Source organism: Ascidiella aspersa, chromosome 8 (assembly GCF_963924565.1).
Source record: "Ascidiella aspersa chromosome 8, kaAscAspe10.2, whole genome shotgun sequence".
Lineage (NCBI taxonomy): Eukaryota > Metazoa > Chordata > Ascidiacea > Phlebobranchia > Ascidiidae > Ascidiella > Ascidiella aspersa.
Window position 1 is genome coordinate 9,868,527 of NC_139454.1, and position 23,114 is coordinate 9,891,640.

General features: G+C 40.2%; 2 protein-coding genes across 2 annotated transcripts in view; one reads left to right on the forward strand and one right to left on the reverse strand.

The window, feature by feature from the left end:
* Positions 1 to 23,114, reverse strand: part of LOC146136010 (N-acetylgalactosaminyltransferase 7-like) — a 43,621-nt gene that overhangs the window by 16,115 nt on the left and 4,392 nt on the right. Inside the window, exon 5 of the mRNA XM_083395590.1 lies at positions 22,030 to 22,212. Within this exon, the coding sequence (XP_083251716.1) occupies positions 22,030 to 22,212 (183 nt within the window). The remainder of the gene's footprint in view (positions 1 to 22,029; positions 22,213 to 23,114) is intronic.
* LOC146136011 (uncharacterized) lies at positions 8,399 to 18,880 on the forward strand. Its single transcript, XM_083395591.1, has 4 exons — positions 8,399 to 12,861; positions 15,846 to 16,129; positions 16,986 to 17,153; positions 17,960 to 18,880. Exons 1-4 carry the CDS (start codon positions 12,324 to 12,326, stop codon positions 18,518 to 18,520), a joined length of 1,551 nt encoding a protein of 516 aa, XP_083251717.1. The 5' UTR covers positions 8,399 to 12,323; the 3' UTR covers positions 18,521 to 18,880.

Sequence of the window (23,114 nt, forward strand, 5' to 3'; positions counted from 1 at the left end):
AGCCAACTCGGGATTTATTATATTTTTTCAATTTTTTTGGCAATAGGTAAACTAAGCACGGATATGTAATAGGTTAATAATGAATTGCACAGCCAAAAAGGACGATACTGAAGATGATACAAGCTCGTATCGAAACGTCTTAATAAACATGATGTCGGTCTACTCGACTTTTTTGGCTTTCTGCATTAGATAGAAACAGTGGTCTTCAACCTTTTTATAGGCGACCCCAATTTAAATCAAATAAAATCAGAATTTACATTGCGACCCCATTTTGGAAACCGTTGCTACATACGTGCACCAAAATGATTTATTTTAGGAAGTAAATTATGAATTTAAATTAGGCACACGAACGAACCCAAAAATTTCAATTAAGTTTAACACTAAATTACATTCAGTGCGATGGTTGCACTTGCATGGTATCAATCCACCAGTTTTTGAAAACGCGACTTCACTTTGCATGAGATAACCGTCATGCTTTACTTCTATGCGATATACGATGTTTCGTTTTTAATATGCACATTGCGCTGAATTTCGTTAAACACAACCATGTGCTTAAAACGGAAACAAGTACCGTAGTTTACTCACAAAATTGAACAGTCGGGGTTTAATTGCATCGAAATCAAAAAGTAAATAATTATTTGCTGAATCTTTGTAACCTACAGTAGCAGGTCCTCAAGCTGAAAACATCTATGTTCGGTATAGAAGAAACAAAACCTTATCTTTGCTATCCACTCATTCACGTTTATTGTGTGACGTCATTGCAAAGAAAATACAAAAATCGTACCAAAACAGTAGAAACATGGTGAGTTATGGCGACCCCAGTAAAAATTTAGGAGACCCCATTTGGGGTCGCGACCCACAGGTTGGAGACCACTGAGATAGATGAACGTTTTGTTGTTTTAGATCCCAGTTCCCAGGAAGCAGCGAAACACCGCTAGGTACTTTATTTAAAGCCATCTGTCCCTGGTCGCAATGTCAGCGGAATGCATGTAAGGGTCCAGAAGTGGAAAAAATAGTTAAAAACAAACTGAAAGACGTTCGGCACCGCACGATGCAACAAAAACACCCAACAAAAAATTCGCATTTTAAATCAGATCGAACCGTTTGTACGGTATGCATTATGTGTATTTTTCTACATTTTTATAGTTTAAAGGGGCATGGTATGTGATACATAAACGCATTTTTAAATGTATGACAAAATACCTTTGCATCCAAAAACAAACAATGAATGTTAAAGTCAAAAAGGTCGAGTAAATTCATATCATCTTGATAAAGACGTATCGATACGTACTTGTATCATATTCAGTTAATGAAACGCCTTTAGTCAATCAGATTTAACATTCATTATCAAGCACCACTACAGATCCGTTCACAGTGTGCCTAAAACAGTAAAGTTGCAATACTAGAGAAAGGTTGACAATCGACCTTTGGCCGAAGAAATTTGTTTTCGTTTTTGCAAAAAGGTTATTTTCTCAACCGCGATCTGGTTACTTCTGCCAGTCAGACATTGTCAACACTATCCTGCTTAATTCAGCAAGGGAGAAAAGTGAAAGGTTTAATTTACGCGAGGAATTTCGTTTTCATGGTGTATAATTGCCATTCCTTCGTGCAAATTTTTGCAAAATGCCGAGTATTAGTCGCACACCGAGATGCTGTCGTGCCACAAGTGTACACTTACTCCGAAAATAGACACGCTATTTTTTTGAAAAGCGGCAAAATGCAAAAAAAGTTCCCGGAAAAATTTCGCCTTGGCAGTCGTCAATGCAATGCGGCAATAATTAGTTGAGCGTGTCAAATGTTTTAATGATCGTCGCACAGTGCTTGTAACTGGGCCATATTCTATGTCAGGACATGTTATTTATGTCATGAGCGAATTACGTGCCAAAATTTGCATTTGACAGAAATACAAGTAGAAGAATCTCAAGGATAAAAAGGTCACAACCATTTGTTTCGTTATCACATGTGTAATTTGCAAAAATGTGGTGAAGAGAGATAGAAAACATCAAAGTGCACATAACCGATGACCCTTACTGTATCGTAATTTGTTACTCTATATACCTATACCAACTACAGTGTTGCGTGCTCTGCAAAAAATCCACCTAAGCGGCTTTAAAATCGCCAAAGTGTTTTTTGAGGTCTAAACTATATTTTTTTAATTCCCCCGCAACACGCCAGATTGTATTGATCAAATGCGGGTAAAAAGGCTGTGTTTTAAGTCGATAACAACCAGTTGGTCGTAAAAAGCCTATAATTTAAGTGTACAAAGCTCATTCCCAACGCTATTGTTAAATATTGATTTTAGATGTACCATGCAAACTGCTTAAATTGAATTGTATTTGTTGGCTTGTTGCTCATTGTTTTTTGCACGGTTTAACAGCATCTAAACAGCGCCAACGCCTAAAAGGTTCCGAGTAAAGAAAACGAGGTCATGGCGAAGGTCGAAGACGATGGTTAACCATATTGACAAGTCTCACACTTATAAGCTTCTACCTTATAAGCGCATTGCCACCATGATGCCGCGGAGGACTGGAAAGGGTTAAAGGCGATGCAGCTTGCTCAACTATGCGCCCAAATAAGGCGTACAGCTGCCAAACCGAGACCAGGCGCCAGTTTGAGGCAACCTGCAGATAGGAGGGAATGGCATACCGAGGCTGCAGCCACCCTCAAGGGACCGATACCACGCATTTGCGCCACGGGCTAATATGGAGACTGCAATTATGGCTGGATGTGGGCGGCCCCGGGTTGAAACTTGTTTACGAGAGGCCTTAGTGTTGTTTCGGAGCGCTGGTCCGTTTATCTTTGCGGCAAGCGGCATCAAATGTACCGTAAAAGGACGATCGCAAAGCTGGTGTGTGTGTGAAGAGGCGTGAAAGCGCTTTGAGAGCTATCTCTTGACATGCGACTTAGCAAGATCGTTGTTTAAATCGCGTTTGTACCTAAGGAGATTGCGTTCCAGGTTAAGTCTGCACTCTTAAAGCTGAGTCTTAAGGTTGCATTTGTGTTCTGCAAATCGCAGATCAGAAGGTCGCTACGTTTGATATAATGGAACTCCTTCATGGAGGCGATCAAAGGATGAAACTTAAACAAGTGTTTTAAAAACGCTGGCGAGTTCAAGATTAACACAGAAGATTGGGTACCATATTTAGGCAAAAAATTTTCACCAAACTTTCTGTCAGCTGACAAGCAATTAGCTGCAGTGTTTTGGCAATTTTTTTACCTCAGTGTAAATAGAAAGAGTTGGGGCTATGAAATTGCGCGTAAACTTTTTTTCCTCTGAGTTTACGCAAAACTATTCGCTGTTTTCTTTTGCCAAGTACATGGCTGCAGATCAATTAAGCAAGAAACCAATTACATAAGCATGCTAATGATAATAACAGCGATTCTCAAAGTGGGTGGTACGATAATTCCAAAGGTCACGAAGAAATGCATTTAATTAGTACTCAGATGCCAAGCCTTACAGTCAGATTGTTAAGTTGGCAGCTACACGAATGGGGTTTTATTGATTTTGATTTAACAAAATGTACCGATAGACGGATATGTTATGTTTGACTTGAATATAGGAAAATGTTTTACTTTTTTTCAGTTATGTTCTTGCAGAATCGAATTAGTTTTAATAGTATCGTACAGAGGAATGCAATATTTCCTTATTTTGCTCGCGACATAATACTGTTTACCTATAACAGGAACTCTACAGTTTAGTTTACCAACGGTGTTTTTTATGATTCTGAACTATGATGTTCTTCACAAAATGTATGCACCTCAGTATAAACATTTTGTATAGTAAGTATTTGTCAAGGTCCAATTTGATCAACCGATTTAGTAGTAATCTTTGAAACGATAAATGGCGGAGATATTTAAGAAGATTTCATTATACATATTCGTAAAACGCGTACAACTGAATCGCTTTTTGCTAAAGTCACATAGTCAAGAGGTTGTGTCTGAGATAAGCGTAAAAGGCTTCAGAACAGTGTCCCTTAAAAGTTCAGGCGACCAAACCAAGTCCAGCATAGCCGCCAGGACGCCATTCGTACCTCGATAGAAAGATAAAAGGAGTTTTTTACCACACGCGACTGCTACGCCTTTAAACCGCCGGGAAATTTCGCGTAAGGAAAATAAACTCGCGAAAGCAAGAAACGAGATTGCGTCATTTGGTGTTTCTCGCTCCTGGATTATCGCGGAATCGCAGAGGATTACTACGTAGACCTGCGGTGCATCGGGCGCGCGAGTTTGCAAACGCCAACTTTTGGCCTCTTTTTTTGATGCCAGTTGCGGGCAAAACAAGCGCAAACTGGTTACGCTGAGTTAGTTGCTCATGCTGTAAACAGCACTGAAAGCGAAGATTTTCGTCATTTTTTCGCTCGCCGCTTGAAATGAACCCGCGGGTGCACGGAGGAATATGGTTTGTTTTGCCAAACCGGATGTTTTCAGGGTTTACAGGGCGCCTTGTATCTAACACATTGATACAATACGACTTTTAGTTTCTTTTCTTTTGGGTCCTTTTACAAAGCATCGATTCTCAAACTTTGCGCCTAGCGAAATTATCGAGTGTGTAGCTAAACATTATTTTGTAAATTTGCAAAATAACCCATTTGCTAAATCCAAAAAAATATTCGAACAATCCCAAAGATAATGCATTATTAATTGCGTTTTTTTTAATCATAAAAATCTAGTTAAGCACTTAAGCCGAACAAAATTTCCACACAAATAGTTTGTTTGCTTGTGATGCGAACGTGCTTAATCAGGCGTTTTCGACCTTTTTGCAGCGCCAGAGATAAGCTTCATGTTTAAGTTTAAAGCAATCGTGCACAAAAAAGTCCTGTATAAGAGACGGCGTCGATCGAAAGACAGCGGCCGACAAAAATTGGCGCCCGCAAAACTTCACGCAAATTAAAATGCCGATGCAAATCGAAGTGTCTAGCGCTGTTCGGGCCAGTCTAGACGCGTGAGGCGTGACATGCGCTTTTTCTTGTTTTGCTGCTCTAAGATGTGTTATTCGACGTGGATCCACTACATACTTTTTTTACACCGATACTCGAATAAAAGTTCGGACGACCGATTCAATACCTCTAAGGTTAAACTACGTAATTACTTTGGTAAAACAATTTACGAAAACTAAAACTTACAAGTGTGTTTGCGAGATTAAAAGGGTAAAACTCGAATTAATTTTTAAACTGGCGGTAACCTTCAGGTGTCAATTACTCTAAAGCAATAAATTTGAAAAGAGGCTATTTACCTGGACACCAAAGTACTTCAAATCGACATAATAATCACTTGCGTTTTTTTGGGGGGTAAAAGAGCAATCCGCGCAAATATCCATGTAGGCAATTACTGGCACTTCCTGTTTACTCGGCAAACAAATTAATTTAAAATGGATTTCGGGAGAAATGGAATTTATGCAAAACTCTGGAAATCAAATTTAATACTGCAAACACCCAAACGCTAACGCTGACCCTTGTTAATGTAAAATCACGTAGGGGCGCAAGCGTAATAGAGCGATCCGGGCAAGTAGCAAGTTCTAAAAATTAAACTTTTAAGTGGAAGGCGTTGTGTTGGATAGCAACCAATGACGCCACAAAGCCTTTGTCAGTTTAATATCGAATAGGAACCGATACCTTCCGGTTTGGCATTGGTACCGACCAAAATTATCAGCATTCCGAGTATACCGTGTCGTAACACACAACCGTACGATGTACACAAACAGTGCATAGCTCAGGGCCTTAAGCATCATCATCGCAAAGGCAAAAAAGGACGGCGTATCACTCGCGGCAGGTAAACGATCGCCGGAATGCGCGGCATCTCGACCAAAGGGGGCGAAAAATCGCGCTTATATTCGTCTGGTTTCTTTTAGTTGCCCAAGTTTTTGCCGCAGCCATAACAGGGCCGGGCTGCCTAATAAGGTCATCGGCCCGACGCGGCGATTGCCCAGTCGATTATTTTCCGAATTAGCTAGGCGCGAGCAAGAGGGCCCTTATATGGTCAAAAGGCAACGCGTGGGCACTCAAGCCAACGAGCTTGCTAGCCAGAAAGCGGACCGCCCCGTTGCAGCCGTTGTGACAGCTATGCAGTCATACACGCACAGTCAGTTGTACGTGCGTTTTGCGCCTCTGTGTAAGGCACACGCGTTGACAGCAGCACGCTTTCGATAGTGGATTGGCAGCGGAGGTTGTGGTGGCATTTTGGTGACTGATTAACCAGCAGTTTCCCGGCGTTAGGGCCGCTAATTGACCAGGCCCGACCGGCCGGACATCGCAGTGCTGTAGTTTTTGCGCTTAGTTTTTGATCGTGTTTGGCTCGTCGCTTAAAGTACAGAGGAAAACGGTTCAGCGTTTAGGGTTAAAGCGTATTTGGAAAGGCTACGTTAGAGCAGTGATTATTACCACTCTGTCTGTGTGCCGCGCGGTAGAATCTGTCTGTGTGCCGCGCGGTAGAAACTATCTAGCTGGCAGCCAAACTTTTAGTAAGTTTAGAAAATAAATCATTCGTATTTAAAATAGACGCATGAGTAAGCATGCAAGACTTAAATGTACTTTAGTCATTAAAATACTGATAATTATATTATGAATGATACAGTATTTACATACTGCCTTGACTGATAGCCAAGGCGAATGTCAAGTTCTATGAAACCATTACTTTGTTGGCAATGTGTCGCTATAGCCCAAAAGTCATGATTTTTGTCTAAGCTTGAGAAAAGGTTGACAAACACTGCATTATTATTAGTGTTGTGCCCCTTTCGGGCTGAAGCGTAAAGTAAAACAGCCAAATCAGGAACCAAACGGTTTACAGCTAAACAATACTTTTAGTGCACCGGGGAAAAAATTCAGTCATATTCGGCTTTATAATCTAAACGTGTTCCTAAGTGAACCACATAGGTTGATAACTACGAGTACTACTACATGTGTATGAAGCCGTTTGCATCGCGTGTTGCAACTCAAAGATCACAAGACGAGGTCGAACAGGATATTCGTGTGGTTGTTTCGTTCTTGACTTGCGAAACTTTGGCAAGTCGGAGTTCAAGTTCCGCAGCAGTGATCAGTACAGTTCCGCATTTTTAAGCCCGCAAAATGTGCCTTCGGGGAAAAGTCACACAGGGTGGGCGCATACAGGAACGGTGGATTAAAATATATATACGTGGAGCCAGGCCTACAGGTTGGATGTGGTTTTAAAGCAGTTGAACAACTGTATTGTCAAGTTTCGTCAATTTAACGTTGAAATTAGTTTTCGCAGTGGACTCCATAACCATTATCTTTGGTTAGATATGTCCGATATATCGGATCGGAGCCGATACCCGATGCCAAGTGGTAGAATGTACTTATCCGATACTAAGGTGGTATCGCTGCAGATCCGATATCAAATTAATATAGGAATTTTAGCAATGGTTTGCGCTTTAACCTTAAAAGGTATATTTATCAAAAAGTAATATGTTATAAACTTAAATGGCGCTTTAAACTTAATCACACTGAAACAAATTATGGCTTAATAGCCTAGTAAAAACACCTTCGAACTTATCTATATTGCTTGTTTGACTATAGTAATGACGTCATGGGTATACTTTTTGTTAGAAATATGAGGTATCGGAACAAATGTCCAGTATCGGAAATCCCTATTTTTGGTTGGGCTTTTCAGACGTGTCGTGTTTTAAGTTTCAAGCACATTATGTCAATTTTGAGCTATACATGCCGCCTGGAAGCCGCAGCTGCTTGGTTTTTGGCCATGTTTTTGGGAAATCAGGGCTGGCCTATTATGGTGGTCGCTGACCAGACGGCGGAGTCCCTGACTCACCCGCACTCTTTGTTTCGCCGCGAAAATCACCACACAATGGCCACTTCCGTTGGCGTAATACGTTTACCAGAATGTGAGCTCCATACGATGTTAAAGGCTGTCACGGCAAAGTGAAAATGCTTCCGTCATCAGATAGTGAGGTCAGGTTTACGGAAGCATGTGCTATAGTTTAACCGGTTAAGTTACGACAAGTATTGAAGATTTACTTCAATCACGGCAGAAAATATTGCCAATTAACGCTTTGCATGCAATACTGCAGCCTTAGCTGTTAGATTATATAGGCCACTTTTTGAGAAACCTACGGTTTACGATAGCATTCGCTGTGCAAGGGTGGAAATATTCCTTGTAATAACAGCTAAAAACTAAGCGCCTTTAGTTTTAAGTATTTGCCACATAGGTTGATCGGCTTTTGACAACACTATACCGAAATAAAGCAGTTTTGGGTTTTTCACCCTAAGTCAATGTACTGATTTTTTCAGTGTTACGTAATCGACGCAAAGCGCGCGGCCGTCGTTATAGTTTTTTTTAGAAACGTCATACAACGCGTGACCAATTTGCAGTTTTAGCGTCCCGCCATTATTACCTAAAGAACTGCGTTGTACGTTTAAAAATAGTACATAAAAAGCCATGACCCCAAATAAAGTCGCACTCTCTCGGCGAATATATAGAAAGAAAAAATTCAAACAGTGGTGAAAACCGGCCGTTTTTAAAGTGTTTAGGTCAATTGACAGCGTTTCTGCGCTTTTCGGCGAAACAACAGTGGATAAACAAGTCAACACTTCAGCGGTCCTCTTTACAAAGCTAGGATAAAAACACAGGCAAAACTGCGAATAGGTTACCTATTAAACATTCCAGTCCATCAGGGTACGATTTTACTAACGGGCGATAAACGAGTAGTGGTGTACACACTGTCGACTTTATTCGCCGACCACTTTCGCTTTGAGCTGCGGCATCAAAAGGCGCCTTGGCGTGCAAAAGGGGAAACGATTCGCCGTTGACATTTAACGAGAGTGTTACACGCCCGAGAACGCCAAACCGGTTTGGAGGGACACAGCAGCCAGTTGTCTTCTGCCAACGAACAGTGCTTCTGCTGCTGGAATTGCACGCGTGATGACGGTATGGAATCGGGTGAATCATTTTTGGATGATTCAGATTCGAGACAAAGTTAGAAATATAGGCGTTTGGGAGGAACTCTGCACAAGTACGGTCAGGTTACGTAGGTTTTTTGGTGGGCCTTATTTGGAATTGTTTTTTTGTTTTTTATGGGTTTAATCGAGTCATTTTAGTCAGTGCATCGCGAACAATCCAAGGATCCCGTTTTTAATTATGGAATATTTAAGTCCCATCCGTAATTGTCCTTTATTGTTTTTAGAAACACTTTTCCTTGTCCGCGTGAACAGGGTAAACAATAGAGGGGTCAGCTTTGGAGCATAATGGTTAGAGGTTGTAGTATGACGTAGTAAGAATATCAATGGCCATATAGAAGTAGGTAGCATTTTGAATGTTTAGAATATCTCTTTATTTATTTTCAACAAGGTGGTCAGTTGTTTATTAAATTGGTAACGGAAACAGCCCTTATACGGAAACAGCCCTTGAACGGCCGCTTGACCAGACAGCAGTTAGGTACGTTGCACCATATGTGAACTTTAAACAGCCCGGTCGGGTTTTCCTCAAGCGACGCAGGCCTCAAATAAAGTTTGTGACGTTGTCAGTACAGCTGCCGCTGATAAGAAAGATGTAAGGAAAGTTGCTCGCAAGCAGTGCAGTACAGGGGCTTCTAAGTGTGCCAAAGCAATTAGGAAAGGTCGTTGGAATAAGGGTGCAGGCGCACATGACAGGTCTCATGATAGCACCGGCCTGAATGGTTAGTCGTCGCAGAGGTTTATGTAACTTTGACATGGTTAAAAAAGCAAATGAAATACAGAACAAGCCTACAGTCGATTATGCTAAAAAATTGAATTACGTATTTACATATATGTTTCGAAGGAGTGAAGGACGCTTTGTTTGTGTTTTTGTAGAAAAAGATCTTAAGTGTTTTTATTGGCGTGCTGGTAGCATAGGCAAGCAACTGTTCTTTTATTGTACAGCTTTACAAATTGAGCGGACAAATATCATTCGTTTTCTCAACGGACCGCAGTAAAACTCGGATAGACGCTTTTATACTTTATAGTCACTCTCTTGGTCTGTTTACTTTGGACTACTTTGGTGAACGTAGAAATAGCAGCGGCATTCTTCGCTTTCGTTCTTTCGTTAGGAGAACATAGCTTTTTTATAGCGCACGTCCGTAGCTGAACAATAGCGCGTCTAGCGTCGTTCCAATAACTTCCGAAACAACAATCGAATTCCGTCGAGGTTCAAGCGTTTATAGAAAAGAGCAAAGTAGCGAGAAGGGCAACAGGTGGCTATAGACCTCAAGAGACCAGTGTTCCTAAATCGTAAGGCTCGCGTTGTGTATAACGCGGAAAAAAAATAAAGCGGAACTGAAAAAGGTGTGTTTTGTAAGCCTGTGCGAGTAGGACAAGAGGTTAAAAATAGCAAAAAATAGCCGAAAAACCGAAGGAACAGAAACTAGCAGTGTCCTATATTATTGGAATCCGATATACAATACTATGCGCCAGCATTAGCGTTCGTTCAAAACTCAGGTGGTATCATTGTTTAACTTGTACAGATGTTTCAGTCATATTATGCGATCCGAAATGGTGGATTTGCCTTAGACTTGTGAGGTATAGATTTGTCAGAACACAGAAGTGTAACAACTCAAGTTAACTATAAACTTATGGGTCAATCACTTGTTTATTACAGTTTACGCACGTTTCAGTTTTCACAAATTTAATATCTGACAATCGGTGTGACGTAATTGGTATATGATCAGACAAAGGTAGTGTTTGCCAAAAACATCTGGCATTGCTATAAGTTTCGGACGCACCAATCGAAACCGAATTGTTTTAATTATTTCGTGTCGTAACGTGACACTACTCGGTTTTCAGTTTCGACCGTCCAAAGTACAGATAGCAATTAGCGGGGTGTCATACGTGAAAGTAAGACCAGCAATATTGTCCAGTTTAAGTCATTCTCAGCAACAGGCAAGGTTATTCGACAAATCAAAAGTACGTGGTTTCCAACCTATTATAATGGTTACTAAAAGTGGCGATCCGTAAGTTCCTTTAGAGATCCGCAACAGAAAAGTTTTTGTCAGATAAACTTAGCGCTATAAGTGCAACCATTAAAAATCACTGGGCAGTTGATTATATTAAGATTTATTCCTTTAATATATAGCAATTTTTAAACAGGTATTCTTACTTTTTTAGTAGTTTTCATAACATTCCCGCAAATCACTAAAGAATTACAAAGGCGTACCACGCATGTTTTTTATTTAACATACTAAAACTAACTGTTTTACTCCTTGCGTTAATTTGTCTAATAGTCGTAGTGGATAAGCATGGTAGTTAATTGTCAACTGGAGCGCTGTAGGCCAATTTCGACGCATAGGTGCCGAACATTTCCAACCCTGCGCCGCTGCGGTTAGGACAACCTTCAGGTCCACGTAAACACGATACAGAACATCAAAAATTCAAACGTCATAGGCTTGGGCACACGGCCTAGACGTTTATGCGCCCGACATAACTCCCAGTGTTGGATAGAGGCTTCGGGGCACATACCGTGGGCTGACGCACTGCGCCGAGATATAAAAGTATTTAACGCAAGACACGCAGTCAAGCTAGTTAAGATCAGGCGTTCGAGGTAAACAGCTTTTTTTGAGCCACAGCGCTAGAAAGTGTGGGCGGGAATGTTAAGAGGTTGAAATTTAGACGATGATGATACAGTATGGTGTTTCGGGCAGCTTAGCTGATGCCTACGCATTTTTTATTTAAAACGTGTAGCAAAAAAGGATATCTTGGATAAAGTAGCAAACAGTCAAAGAAAATAATTAATACGTGCACATCGAGAAATAGATTCTTGTTAGGCTTTTAGCTGACCAGGTTTCGAAAATATGTTCCTGGTTGATAAAGAGTAAACTTTAATAGGAATAATATTAGTGTATTCTTTAAATAGAAACTTTTAAACTATATTTCGAGTTCGTAGTTCAACATTTTTCATTTTCATTATATGTGACTAACAACATATTTTGAATAAAAAAGTCCTTTTAATGGCTATACCGGCGTTTTTCAAGAGTGACTTATTGTGGACCCATTGGGTCACAAGCCAATACTATTTTAATTATTCGCAACTTAAACTGTGTGATTTTAATTATGGCTACGAGTTGACGTTCCCATGCGCATTTTTGCTAAATGCTAAGCAAGGAGGCAACAGTTGAGAGCCCTAGTAAAGGGTGGGGGGAGGACGGCTTATGAAAGGTTGAGAACAACTTGCTTCACTGAATCATTAATGCATTAAACGTGCATAGTTCGAAGGGACGCATTTCTACAACTGTGTATAAGTTGCTTGAAACTTTCTCTGGATGTATACTTAACAAGCAAATCACTTTCTGTTTCCAGGTTGTCGCCAATAGTCAAAAACAAATATAGGAAAAACTCAAAAGTGAAATGACGACGATCGAAAAGCTGAACTGCAGCTCCAAGCTGCTGCGGCCCACCGACCTTAGCCTGAAAAATAACCACAACTCGCGTCTGCGGCGCAAATCGCTGGAGTGCGACGGCGGCGCGGGATTGGACAACCGGCGTCACGTGATCGTGCACGCGCAGCCCGAGTTCAAAAAACAACAGAAAGCGGTGGCGGACGAGAGGGCGCTGTGGAGCGAGCGGGTGTCATCGCCTATTGCTCTGGTTTTCGGAAGGGGCAACTTCGCGGCGGTGACCACGATGACCGCTACCTCACCGGCGCTGGACACTCGCCTCGTGGTGCTGGACAGTCTCTTTCCGCCACACAACGGCGCCACAGTGCCCAGCCCGGTGTCCAGCGTGTTTGAGAGCTTGAGCAAGCACCAGCACCAGCAGAAGCGCAATGGCCGCGCATCGAACGTACAACAACAACAACAACAACAAAAGCAGAACGTGGAGTGCTGGCGTAGCAACGGTCAGTCGGTGACCACTCCTCACCAGTCGAGTGGCCGGAGTAGCAACGGTGAGTCACTAAATCTGTGATAATAGAAATCGCCTTGACCGTTGCTAGATAAATCTCGACCATATTAATCTCTAAGATCTTTTAATAGTGTCTGACCTGAATTGCTAGCTTTGCTAGAGTATTTTGCTGGTGAGTTTTAGTTATGGATTTTACAGGTTTGGCTCGTGTTTATTATGTGTGGCTTTTTTAGAAGTCGAGATTTCGGCAAGATTTTTGTTGTGATTTTTTTTACTTAACTTTTCAGTGGTTGTTCAACCTTTTAAGGTTAGTGGCTCCTCAAAAATACCCCTAAATTAACGCTCGTGCTTCAGCCATACTTACATTACAAATCACTAAGAATCGTTTAAGTTTCACGTTTATTTTTTTAGATAGTTAAAGCTAAAACAATCCAGACTAAATCTGAGTAAAATGTCGTTCAACAAACGCAAACAGAGCAAAAACTCTTTCATTTACAACGTAAATTAATTATATCAGTCATTGATTTCCAAGTCAAACCCCGAGACACGTAGTTGAACTATTAGGTACTGCTATTGGCTTCTGTCAATATGCAGCATCACATGTTGTCGCCTAGAAGGGTTTGCCAATCCATGCGAATTACAAACTGTATACTTTGTAAGTACAAGTTTGTTCAAACGTGGCTGGAATCCGCTCTACGGAAAATACCTAGATTGATTTACCGTATACGCTTTGCAAAGAACCAAACAATTGCAGGGAATGTGATATCAACTTGTTTTGCTGTGCGTAAAACTGCCATCTAAGGAGCGTAATTCACAGTAGATACTCCGATAGGGCGCAATGAATCGTGTGCTGACGTCATTAGGCTATCGTGTTTCGCGATAAAACGATAAGGTCGGAAAACCGAATGCCAGGGATTCCACTGACAGTATGGGAAGCATCCCTTAATCGTGTTATGCCGTTATAAAAGCGTTTGCTTATCAATCAGCAAACAAATACAGAATCCTATTGCTGCAATTTACGGTAATTGTGATTCGGCAATTAATCTTAGCAGCGATTCGGGGTTAGATACACTACAAAGTGAGATGTACGATATAACGATAATATCAGACCAAAGTCGATACCCGATGCTAAGTAGTATCGCTACTAGTGTGACAATAGGGTTGCATCGGTGCCGATCAGATACCAAATTATTTGTGCTTTGTGTTCATGGTCTGCAATCTAACTCATTTTCCATTTTGAAATTTATTCTTTTAGTAAACAGTATTTAAACAATTAAAGCAGTCAAAACGCTGCGTTCCTAGCTAAAGGTTATTATCAAAAACAGTATAAGGATCAAAGTTGACAACGTTTTCTAAGTACATTTCGACTTAACCAAGAAAACATCAACACTTCTTGTTTGGCCATAGTAGGACGTCTTAGTACCACAGAAAATAGACGTACTTTCTGCCAAAAATATCAGGTATCGGAAAAAAACCCGCTAAGTATCAAAAGTATACCTACATAAAACCCGCTCTTAACGAACCGTAAGGCTATAAGGAAACGTGATAGCTCGCATAACTGCGTTCGTGTAAGAGTGAGTAACCACCACTACCAGCAACTGGTCGTCGGTAGCGTAGCCACAGAGGTCACGTCAGCCGCGCGTAATCAATGGTCTATTGTCGCCAAATAAGGGCCCATTGTTCGGGCGTCAACGTCAAGCCAGGCCAGGCGGGTGCAGAGCTGTGCGGTTGAGTCATTTGCGGAAATCAATTGGACAGCGAATTGCTGACTAGAGGAATTAGCGAAAATCGGCGCTCGACTGAATGTGGCTTTTTTATGCGTTTTAGGCCAACTGGATATTTCATTTTGGGATCGCTTGTGACCAAAAACCGCAACTAATTTAATGGGACGTTTTAAAGCATTGCTATTATGTCATTTTCACTACAAAAGTATGAAATACAATAAAAAACGATTGGAAATTGGCCTTGTAATTTAGGAAATAGTTGACATAACTGAAGGGTGAAAATACAGCTCAAAAATATGGTAAAACTTTCGCTGTTTAAGTATTTTGTCTAACGACGGAAAATAACCCACCAGCGAATATTATCAATAGGTGCAAATAATATTGTTAGCCCAGTTCTTTGTAACGCTGTCCCATAAAAGCCTACACACTTTGCATTAAAGCTGCGACCGGGCGCTTTAATCACACGCAAAAAAGCACGTTACTCGTAAAATTCTTGCCATTCATGAATTTTAAGTGGGGGAAACCCCGTTTGGTCGTTGCGCGCCAAACGTGTCTCGTTGCAAGGTTTCTGGAATAGTGGGTCACGTTTTTGGAAGTCGTTGGTTACATTTTCAATTAGAATGGTGCACGAATTCCTTCACGAAAGCACTTGTTTACGACCAGCTGCCCAGCCCAGCTGGCAATGACAGGAATGCGAGATTAGGGGAAGAGATATCACACCTTGTTTTTCGGGTGGGGCGGGTACATTCAGGTCGGTTTACATTTATTGCTCGAAAATGTATAAGTAACGTTAAAAAAGCTTGTTTTAAGCGAAGAATTTAAATGTACAATCAAATGCCGATGCCAACACAGAAGTAGGTAGCTTTTGTAAACACGTTAAAAATAAATATTGATTTATTCGAGTCGCCCGCAAAATGCTACTCACTTCTCTACGACTAAAGCGTTTATTACGCCAGGAAAATCAAACTTGGAAATTAAGGTTACAAGACGTGACCTGGCCTAAAAAATAGTTTCTACAGCAAAATTGTTTTAGACACATCCTCAATTTAAGACGGTCTTTAGCAAATTAAAAAGCAAGCATTATACTCATCAGTTATTTAATGAACGGTGTACATTCGAGTGCTTCATATGCCTATTTGTAAAAACGAATTTTTATTTGAAAACATTATAAAAAGTTGAGCGGCACATATACAAAAAGTTTGATGCACACTGGTGATGCAAATTCCGAACAACTTAGGTAAACCAAACCAAAAAGGCATACCGTTTGCGAATAACTTAGGTAAACCAATTTTATTCGTCGCAGGCCCGTCTCCCTACAGCAGCGCAGAGCACGCACAAGAACAACAACATCAACCACAATCACAACAACAACAACAACAACAGCTCAACACCCCGCACAGCATACCAGCTCGTGCCAAGAGCCGGTCACCCAAGTCGGCGTCCCCTTCGAGCCCCCCTACCCCCGTCTGTCGGGGTACGAAGCGAAAAGGGGGGTGGAAGTTCCACGATCTATCGGACGAGAGCGACGGCCTCGGGCGGCGAAAGCGAGCCTACAGCCACAACAAGCTAGAGAACGAGATCTTGCAGGTTCGGGTTGAAATTTGTTTGTTGAAAATTGGGCTTTTTTAACGGTTTTGTGTTTTCGCTGGTAAATCGAGGTATCTTTTTTCAGGATTGCCAGTATTTAAATCTGGAAATCAGTTGCGTGTTAAACGACAATGAGCTTTCGCCCAACCGCGCTACATTAGGTCCAAGTAGTTTTCATACAGATTTTCTACTTAATGACGCACGGTAGTACGAAAGCTTATCACACTTATAATACAATTTACGCCAAACGTGTCTCCCAGATTTACATCTTTAGAATTAGACAAATTCGGCTACCAACAAAAAAGTGTTAAAATGGATTGTTCAGGTTCAGAACGCGTCAGTTCTTCTACGAGTAATTTTTCTTTTGATAGAACTGGAGAATTCAAAACCGAGATAGAAATAATGCTTTTTAAAATGACTTGGCTCCCACTTTTGACGTTTATTTTTATTTCTCATAATAAGTTTTGCACGTCGCTTAGGAGAAAAGATCGACCTTTACTAACAATACTTTGGTACTAAATTTAAACACTTGTCCAATTGGCATTCCTGCTCCCTTACAGTACTTTTTAAATGGTCATTTTTTTTTCAAAGCAATGCAATTCGCACATGCACAAAACAAGACTTAAATGCGCCACCTAGCGACTATGTAACAAATGTTGTTAATGAATGACACCAATTCGCTGTTGCGAGGTCATTATACCTACGCAGTACACATTTTACTATCTGTAGCTTCATTTTAAAATGACTTGTTTACTACCTACTTAACTTTTATCTATACACTAAAATAAAAGAGAATTGTTCCACACCAATGACTAACGAAATCGGTCAAATAAACAAACTTTTTGGCTTTTTGTAGCTATACCAGGATCGGGTGTGCATCAAAGAGGTACCAAGTGGAGTTCTGGCGAAAAGCGAGCACCTGGTTGTCATTGAACCCAGTTACATTTCGGACCCTGACCTTGTGAAGTACAACACCGGGCTGAGAATCGTGTTCGACAAAAAGCAAGGAACCTACCAGCTACAGGTGCGACATTTTAAGAGATTTTACCGTATTTTTTAGGCTGGTTTGAATAGTTCTTAGTCCACGAACGTAGGGTAGAGGAAATGAATGGAACTTGGCACGGGTAACGAATTTAATAGATATAAAGTTCTGGTCGCCTATCAAACCTAATAAACACTGTTGAACTATTAAACTAATGGTGTTCCGGTGGAACGTATGCAGATTTCAAATTACTCAATATTCGCGTAACTTATTCGAGCATGCCACTGCAGAAACGCATTTATTTCTAAACGTCTACATTTCCTTATCTACGAGCGAGCATAAAAAAATAATAACATAACACAAAACAAGGACTACAAAACCAAATTTAAGGCAGGTTGTTTACAAGTTAGTTGTCCAGCTTTGCTTTGCTTATATGTAAATACTTCATTACAAAAGTCATTCAGTGTACCACCAGAAAATACCGGATGATTCATTCGCAATGTTGCCCCAAAGCTTAGAGGGTTTAAACAATTGTTTCCTAACCTATTTTACATCGCGGAGCATCGGACAAGTCAAGCGATGGCGATTTTTGGGGGGTACACCGGTATTGCTCTTTAACTGCTTGAAAGTTGTTTTGAATAGAACTCATAGTTGCAATATATATAAGTCATGTCCGCTTTAAGAGATAAGAAGGCGAAACAAAACAAAAAATAATAGCAAAAAACGCTGATAACAGCAAAAAACGCATTTTTCTGCTGCACATCGGACAATATAATCAATGCACCGGTTAGAAAACCCGGCTAAAACAAAATAAATGCACTCAATCGCCACTTTTTTGTCCTACGCAGATCCTACCCTACACGATCGAGCAAGGAGCCCTCAGCAACAAGAACGGGGTGCTTGGTGCAGTTGCCAAGATGCTGGGGGACAACGGCTCGGTTCTGTGCCCGGGGATTGCCCGCGCCCTGCTCTCGCCCCAGGTCTACCTGCCCCAACACGCCCCCGAAACGACGCAGCCATGGAAGACCCCGAAAAAGGGGGGTCGGGGGTCGAACGCGAACTCGAAATCGTCGTCGGACGACTGCGAAAGTGACAAGTACTGGGGACGCTGGAAAATGTTCCACGGCGCGGCGCCAGAAAGCGGGGACTCCCCCGAAAGCGGAAACGAGTCGGGCGGCACTCCAGTGACACCTACCGACCGTTTGTTGCTCACGCTGAACAAGGAACTGATGTCGATGAGTCAGCAGAACCGGATCACTGCCGCTTCCACGAACGCGAGCGACGGCCAGCTGGCGACACGCTGCCTACTCTGGCACACGCCACTTGCCACTGGCAAGGGCAAGAAGGCGTTCTGGCCGACTGAGGCCAAGTGGTGCACGAACTGCGTACGACGCATGCTCAAGCAGTAGCGTATTTTTTTTGTCTTTTACGCAGTGGTTTTTAATCTTTGTAAGTCGTTTCCTACAGGAATAGCTTTATAAAATTGAACAACCCCGTTTCGACAGTATAAATTTAGGATTCGAAATCAATCAAACCACGAAATCCAAATGGGTATATTAGTAAACTGTGATCTAGTCCTACTAAAAAGGTACCTTCCAACGATTACGACAAACTTATAATAATATACCGGGTTCACTACAATCCGAAACTAATTTCGGTAATAGCCTTTTCGAAGGCGCCCGGTATATTATCTGCAATCAAGTAACGAATTAATTGGCATTCAAATGACCTTATTCAGCTAACAAAGATGGATCCTACATCATTGTCAAAATTACTAATCCGCCAAATTACCTCTTCGGGGCTAATGACCCACGGGTTAGGAACCACTGCTTTAAGGGTACGATATAAGTACAAAAAATCAACGTGTTTCTAGTACCAAGCGCATATAAGGGTCTTGTGTAGACTACGAAAACAACTCGAGGTCTTATGCCTATATCTGGCGGGCTTGATCAGTGCTTTCCAATTGTTCCCGTCAAAAACCTATTTATTTTCTAACTAGGCTGCTTGGCTTTGCGCCGATGCCCTTCTTGTTATTCTTATTTTTTTTCCATTTTCACTTTATTTCTTTTTTGTTTTTGTTGCTTCGAATACACCACGTGCAAAAAGTGGCGACCTGTTGAGTTTTAACGTTAATGTCAGTAAAGCGAGAAAGCCTAAGAAGTGATAAATTATTAAAAACAGCTATTCAAGCAGTGTCAGTTTTTTGTCCGAGTACAATCACGAAGCTTTGCTTTTGTGTTTTATAGCCAGCGCAAGATTTCAAAACTTATTTTTGTTTTGATTTTCTATTTTAAATACAATGCATAAACGTTAAAAACGGGAAAATCTTTAGTCGAAACCCCATTGTATAAGTTATGAAAGACCAAGAATTTTGCAAATTAGGAAAACATTGTCAGCTCAAATAAAAACTACTAATTGGAGAGAAATAATATTTTTATCAGGACCAAAAAAAAAATTTAATATATATTTTATATTTTGCCTTTATAAACATCCATATACTTGTCTAGTCAATAAAAATCGATCTTATTATTGATTCGATAGTGTAAATCGTTTCACGAGTTTTTCAATACCTATCAACCCAGCTTAAATACTACATTTATGCGATACCAGGGCAGGTGAAACTACACAGCACAAGTTCCTACGAAATCACTTAAACGATAAGATCGAATGCCAGAGGCGGCGCATGTCGACGCCTTACAATCCTACTTGTAAGTCGTTTTAGGACAAACAGAGCGACCCAAGTGATCATTCAGCAGAAGTTTAAAGAGGTTTTTCTCAAAGCAACGTATCAGGCAAACTTCAACAGGTAAAAAAAACTGAACTGTACAACACAAGTGGCGTTGGATATATGTCTGATATTTAGACCAGGGCTAAAAACACTTAGCTGGCAATTAAAATATGGGATTTTTTATTTAAATATATAGCTTTAATAGGCCTAAAACGTAAAAAGGTCAAGTACCATTAAAAATAAGTATATTATACAGGGAATAGCATAAGTAGATTTCGCAGACATGCCCCCCAAAACCCACTGTTCTACTTTTTTTAAATATGTTAATCGTACGCCGTATGTTGGAAAAAGAGTACTATTAGTACATTAGTACATCGGGCATTTAAAATAGTGAGTAGCACAAAATCTAGACATTTGTTGGGCACTGATCGGCAAAATTAAAATTGCGTCAAAGCGCCTATGGAAGGCCTAATTAAATATTATCGATGGTGAAACAATCACCGTAATTATTGTGTTGATAGAACTAGCAACTGGTTAGCCAAGTTCCATGTGTTTATGTTTTAATTAAAAAAAGGTAAGTTGGCGCCATAGAGGCGGGCTGTGTGACGGCTCAAGACCATTACCTAAAGTGTCCTTTTACTTAACAAATAAAGTTTTCACCCTGGTAAAATATGTTTACTAAGTGGCGGTTGCACAGGATTAAAGTAGAGTAGAAATAAAAGTGCTTCAGGACTCTATTCATGACGCAAAGTAGACCACAAGGACCTTTTCCAACCCGGATAACACAAGTGTCAACGCAATGAGTTAAACCGCCTTTTCAAACAAACCATGAAAATGGCACATCAGTGTGAATTAATCGAACTAAGGGCGATTCTAAGACGGATTTACCGGCAGAAAAATCCGCATCCGTGTGTACATTGGGTCTGAGAATTCTTTATTTGAACACGGCTCGGTATGTAATGGAATAAGCCAAATAGGAGCACGGCAAAAAAAATATTATCTAGTTCCTTAGTGTGATTTATTTTAGCGTTCAGGGATTATTTTAATTTTAAATTATAAAGGCACCCTTGTGTCTTTGCAAGCATTCTTTTGTAGGCTTTGCGGTAAGGGTGAATAGTGATTTACGTTAAAAATGATAAAATATGAAAAATTAATAAAAAAATGATAAATTGTTATCAGTCGATAGATAGGGCGCCTAAGTATATATATATATATATATTCAACCTGAACGACACTTATATTTATGTTGAACATTAACTAAGGAGATGACTGCCACAACTACCGCGCCATGCGACTAAAAGTAAAAAAAAACGTTTGGACTAAAATTTAAGATGGACTAAAAGACGCAAAGCAAAGTTAAATAAGAGCGCCTATTGCTTTGTCGAAATTACTTCACAGAGTTCCTGTATTTTACGGTGAAAGGCTTCGGGCATTTTCCACTCCTGCTACGAACGATCTAACAGAAGAAAAATTCCGAAATTTAGAGCGCTTCGAAATTTTCAACATGTAAACGTTTTTCTCATTAAAAGAGCTTCAGTTTGAATTTAAATGCATCGTTTCTTTTTTGAAGTAAATTGATTTTGTTTGATCTCTGCATCTTAAAAATCGTATAGAAATAGCAAACATTTACAACCTCTATATACATAACACTTGATTATTGTCAAAACATTTTCCACCCACAACTCTAAGAACACCAGTCCCAAAACAGTAATAGGCTAAAATTATTTTTCCTTAATGTTAATCGACTGATTTTCTTTGGTCCAACTTAAAAACTAAGGTTTACAAAGTTTTTATCCACAATGAAAACAAACCTTGGGAAAATAAATTGAGTAAAGTGCCATATTCATTTAGACACTCTACCAACCACGCTCTTATCCTATATTTAAACAAATCTGCTGAAGGGTAACTTTATTACTAATTCATAGCTGTAAGAACATGGGTTGGTCACACTGGTTGGAAGTCATTATTTCATGAAAATGAAAATACAATTTCATTATTCAATAAAAATGCAAGGTTGCTTTGTGCAGACCGGTAGTTTTTTTTTTACAAAAAGGTAAAAAATGCAGTACTCTGTGACTTTACAGTGGTAGAAAAATTTGTTAAAAATTCTGATATCCTCGACCAGGTAAATCCAGAATATATTTTTATTCTTAAGTAACAGTCGTTGCTGATTTAAATAAGCTTTCCCACCTGTAGGGGTCGGTTTTGTGACTTCTCCGTTCGCGTTCTCGTCTATCAAGGGGCAAGCGCTTCCACAGCATGCTCCAGTCCCACGCCCCACGGGCATAGCTGTCCCTGTCCCCACCCGCCTGGGGCCGAAAAGTGTAGTCGTGGCCGTTTATGACGTCTATGAGTGGCACTGTCGTAACCATCCTGAAAAATGATATAATAAAAGCAATTTTTTAACCATAAAATTTGCAACAGCATTAATAAAAGATAGAAAGGCTGATTTTACTGTCCTTGTTTAACTACTTTTTGTATTTTTTTTTAATTTATAAACATTGCCCAAATAGATTGAAATTAAATCTTAAAATTGAACAAAATTTTAAGTTTGCACTGTTAAAATCGTAACCATAACCATCCTGGCAAATGATACAATAAATGCATTATTTTTAATAACTTCGGTAACGAAAGCATTGCTTGAAGACAAAACAGTTGATTTTACTGTCCTTGTGTTTTAACTACTTCTGTATTATTTTAAAATTTATTAAGATTGCACAAATAGATTGGTAGAAAACCTTAAAATTAAACAGAATTTTAAATTTAACATCTGAACTGATTAAGATCAATCTATCTTCCTTTATATCAAGAGTCTCAAACTCAAATTGCTCTGAGGGCCAAATGAGGACGTGTAAAATGCCCAAGGGCCGCAATTCACAATAAATAAGAACACAATATAATATAAACACATGCAGGCTGATTTTAGGCTACAGTTATTTGTTCTGGCTACTTTACTGGCAGCGTTTTTTCAAGGACAAGAATCTCGATATTGGGCTTTAAATTGTCAGCAGAAACAAATCTTAGAGTTGCTTGCAGATGTGAACTGCCTAATATTGGCAAAGAAACTTCTTTTTTTGCAAAATGCTGGTTCAACTTTTTATTTTTTTACTTTGCCCTGGTAAGCATATTATTTATCGCGGTGCATTGTTTCGAAGTGCAAACCCTTGTTACACTTCTTCATAACAGCGATCTTCTGCCGGCAAATAAGGCAATAACTAGTACCTCTGACCGCGGTGACAAAATATAACTCCTCCCCCTTATCTTGAAAAACTTTT

Bases quoted from the DNA above. Each gene is read 5' to 3' on its own strand.
- LOC146136011 (XM_083395591.1), top strand. From the start codon at position 12,324: ATGACGACGATCGAAAAGCTGAACTGCAGCTCCAAGCTGCTGCGGCCC. The intron at 12,862-15,845 runs GTGAGTCACTAA...TATTCGTCGCAG, and splicing joins GAGTGGCCGGAGTAGCAACG to GCCCGTCTCCCTACAGCAGC. The intron at 16,130-16,985 runs GTTCGGGTTGAA...GGCTTTTTGTAG, and splicing joins TAGAGAACGAGATCTTGCAG to CTATACCAGGATCGGGTGTG.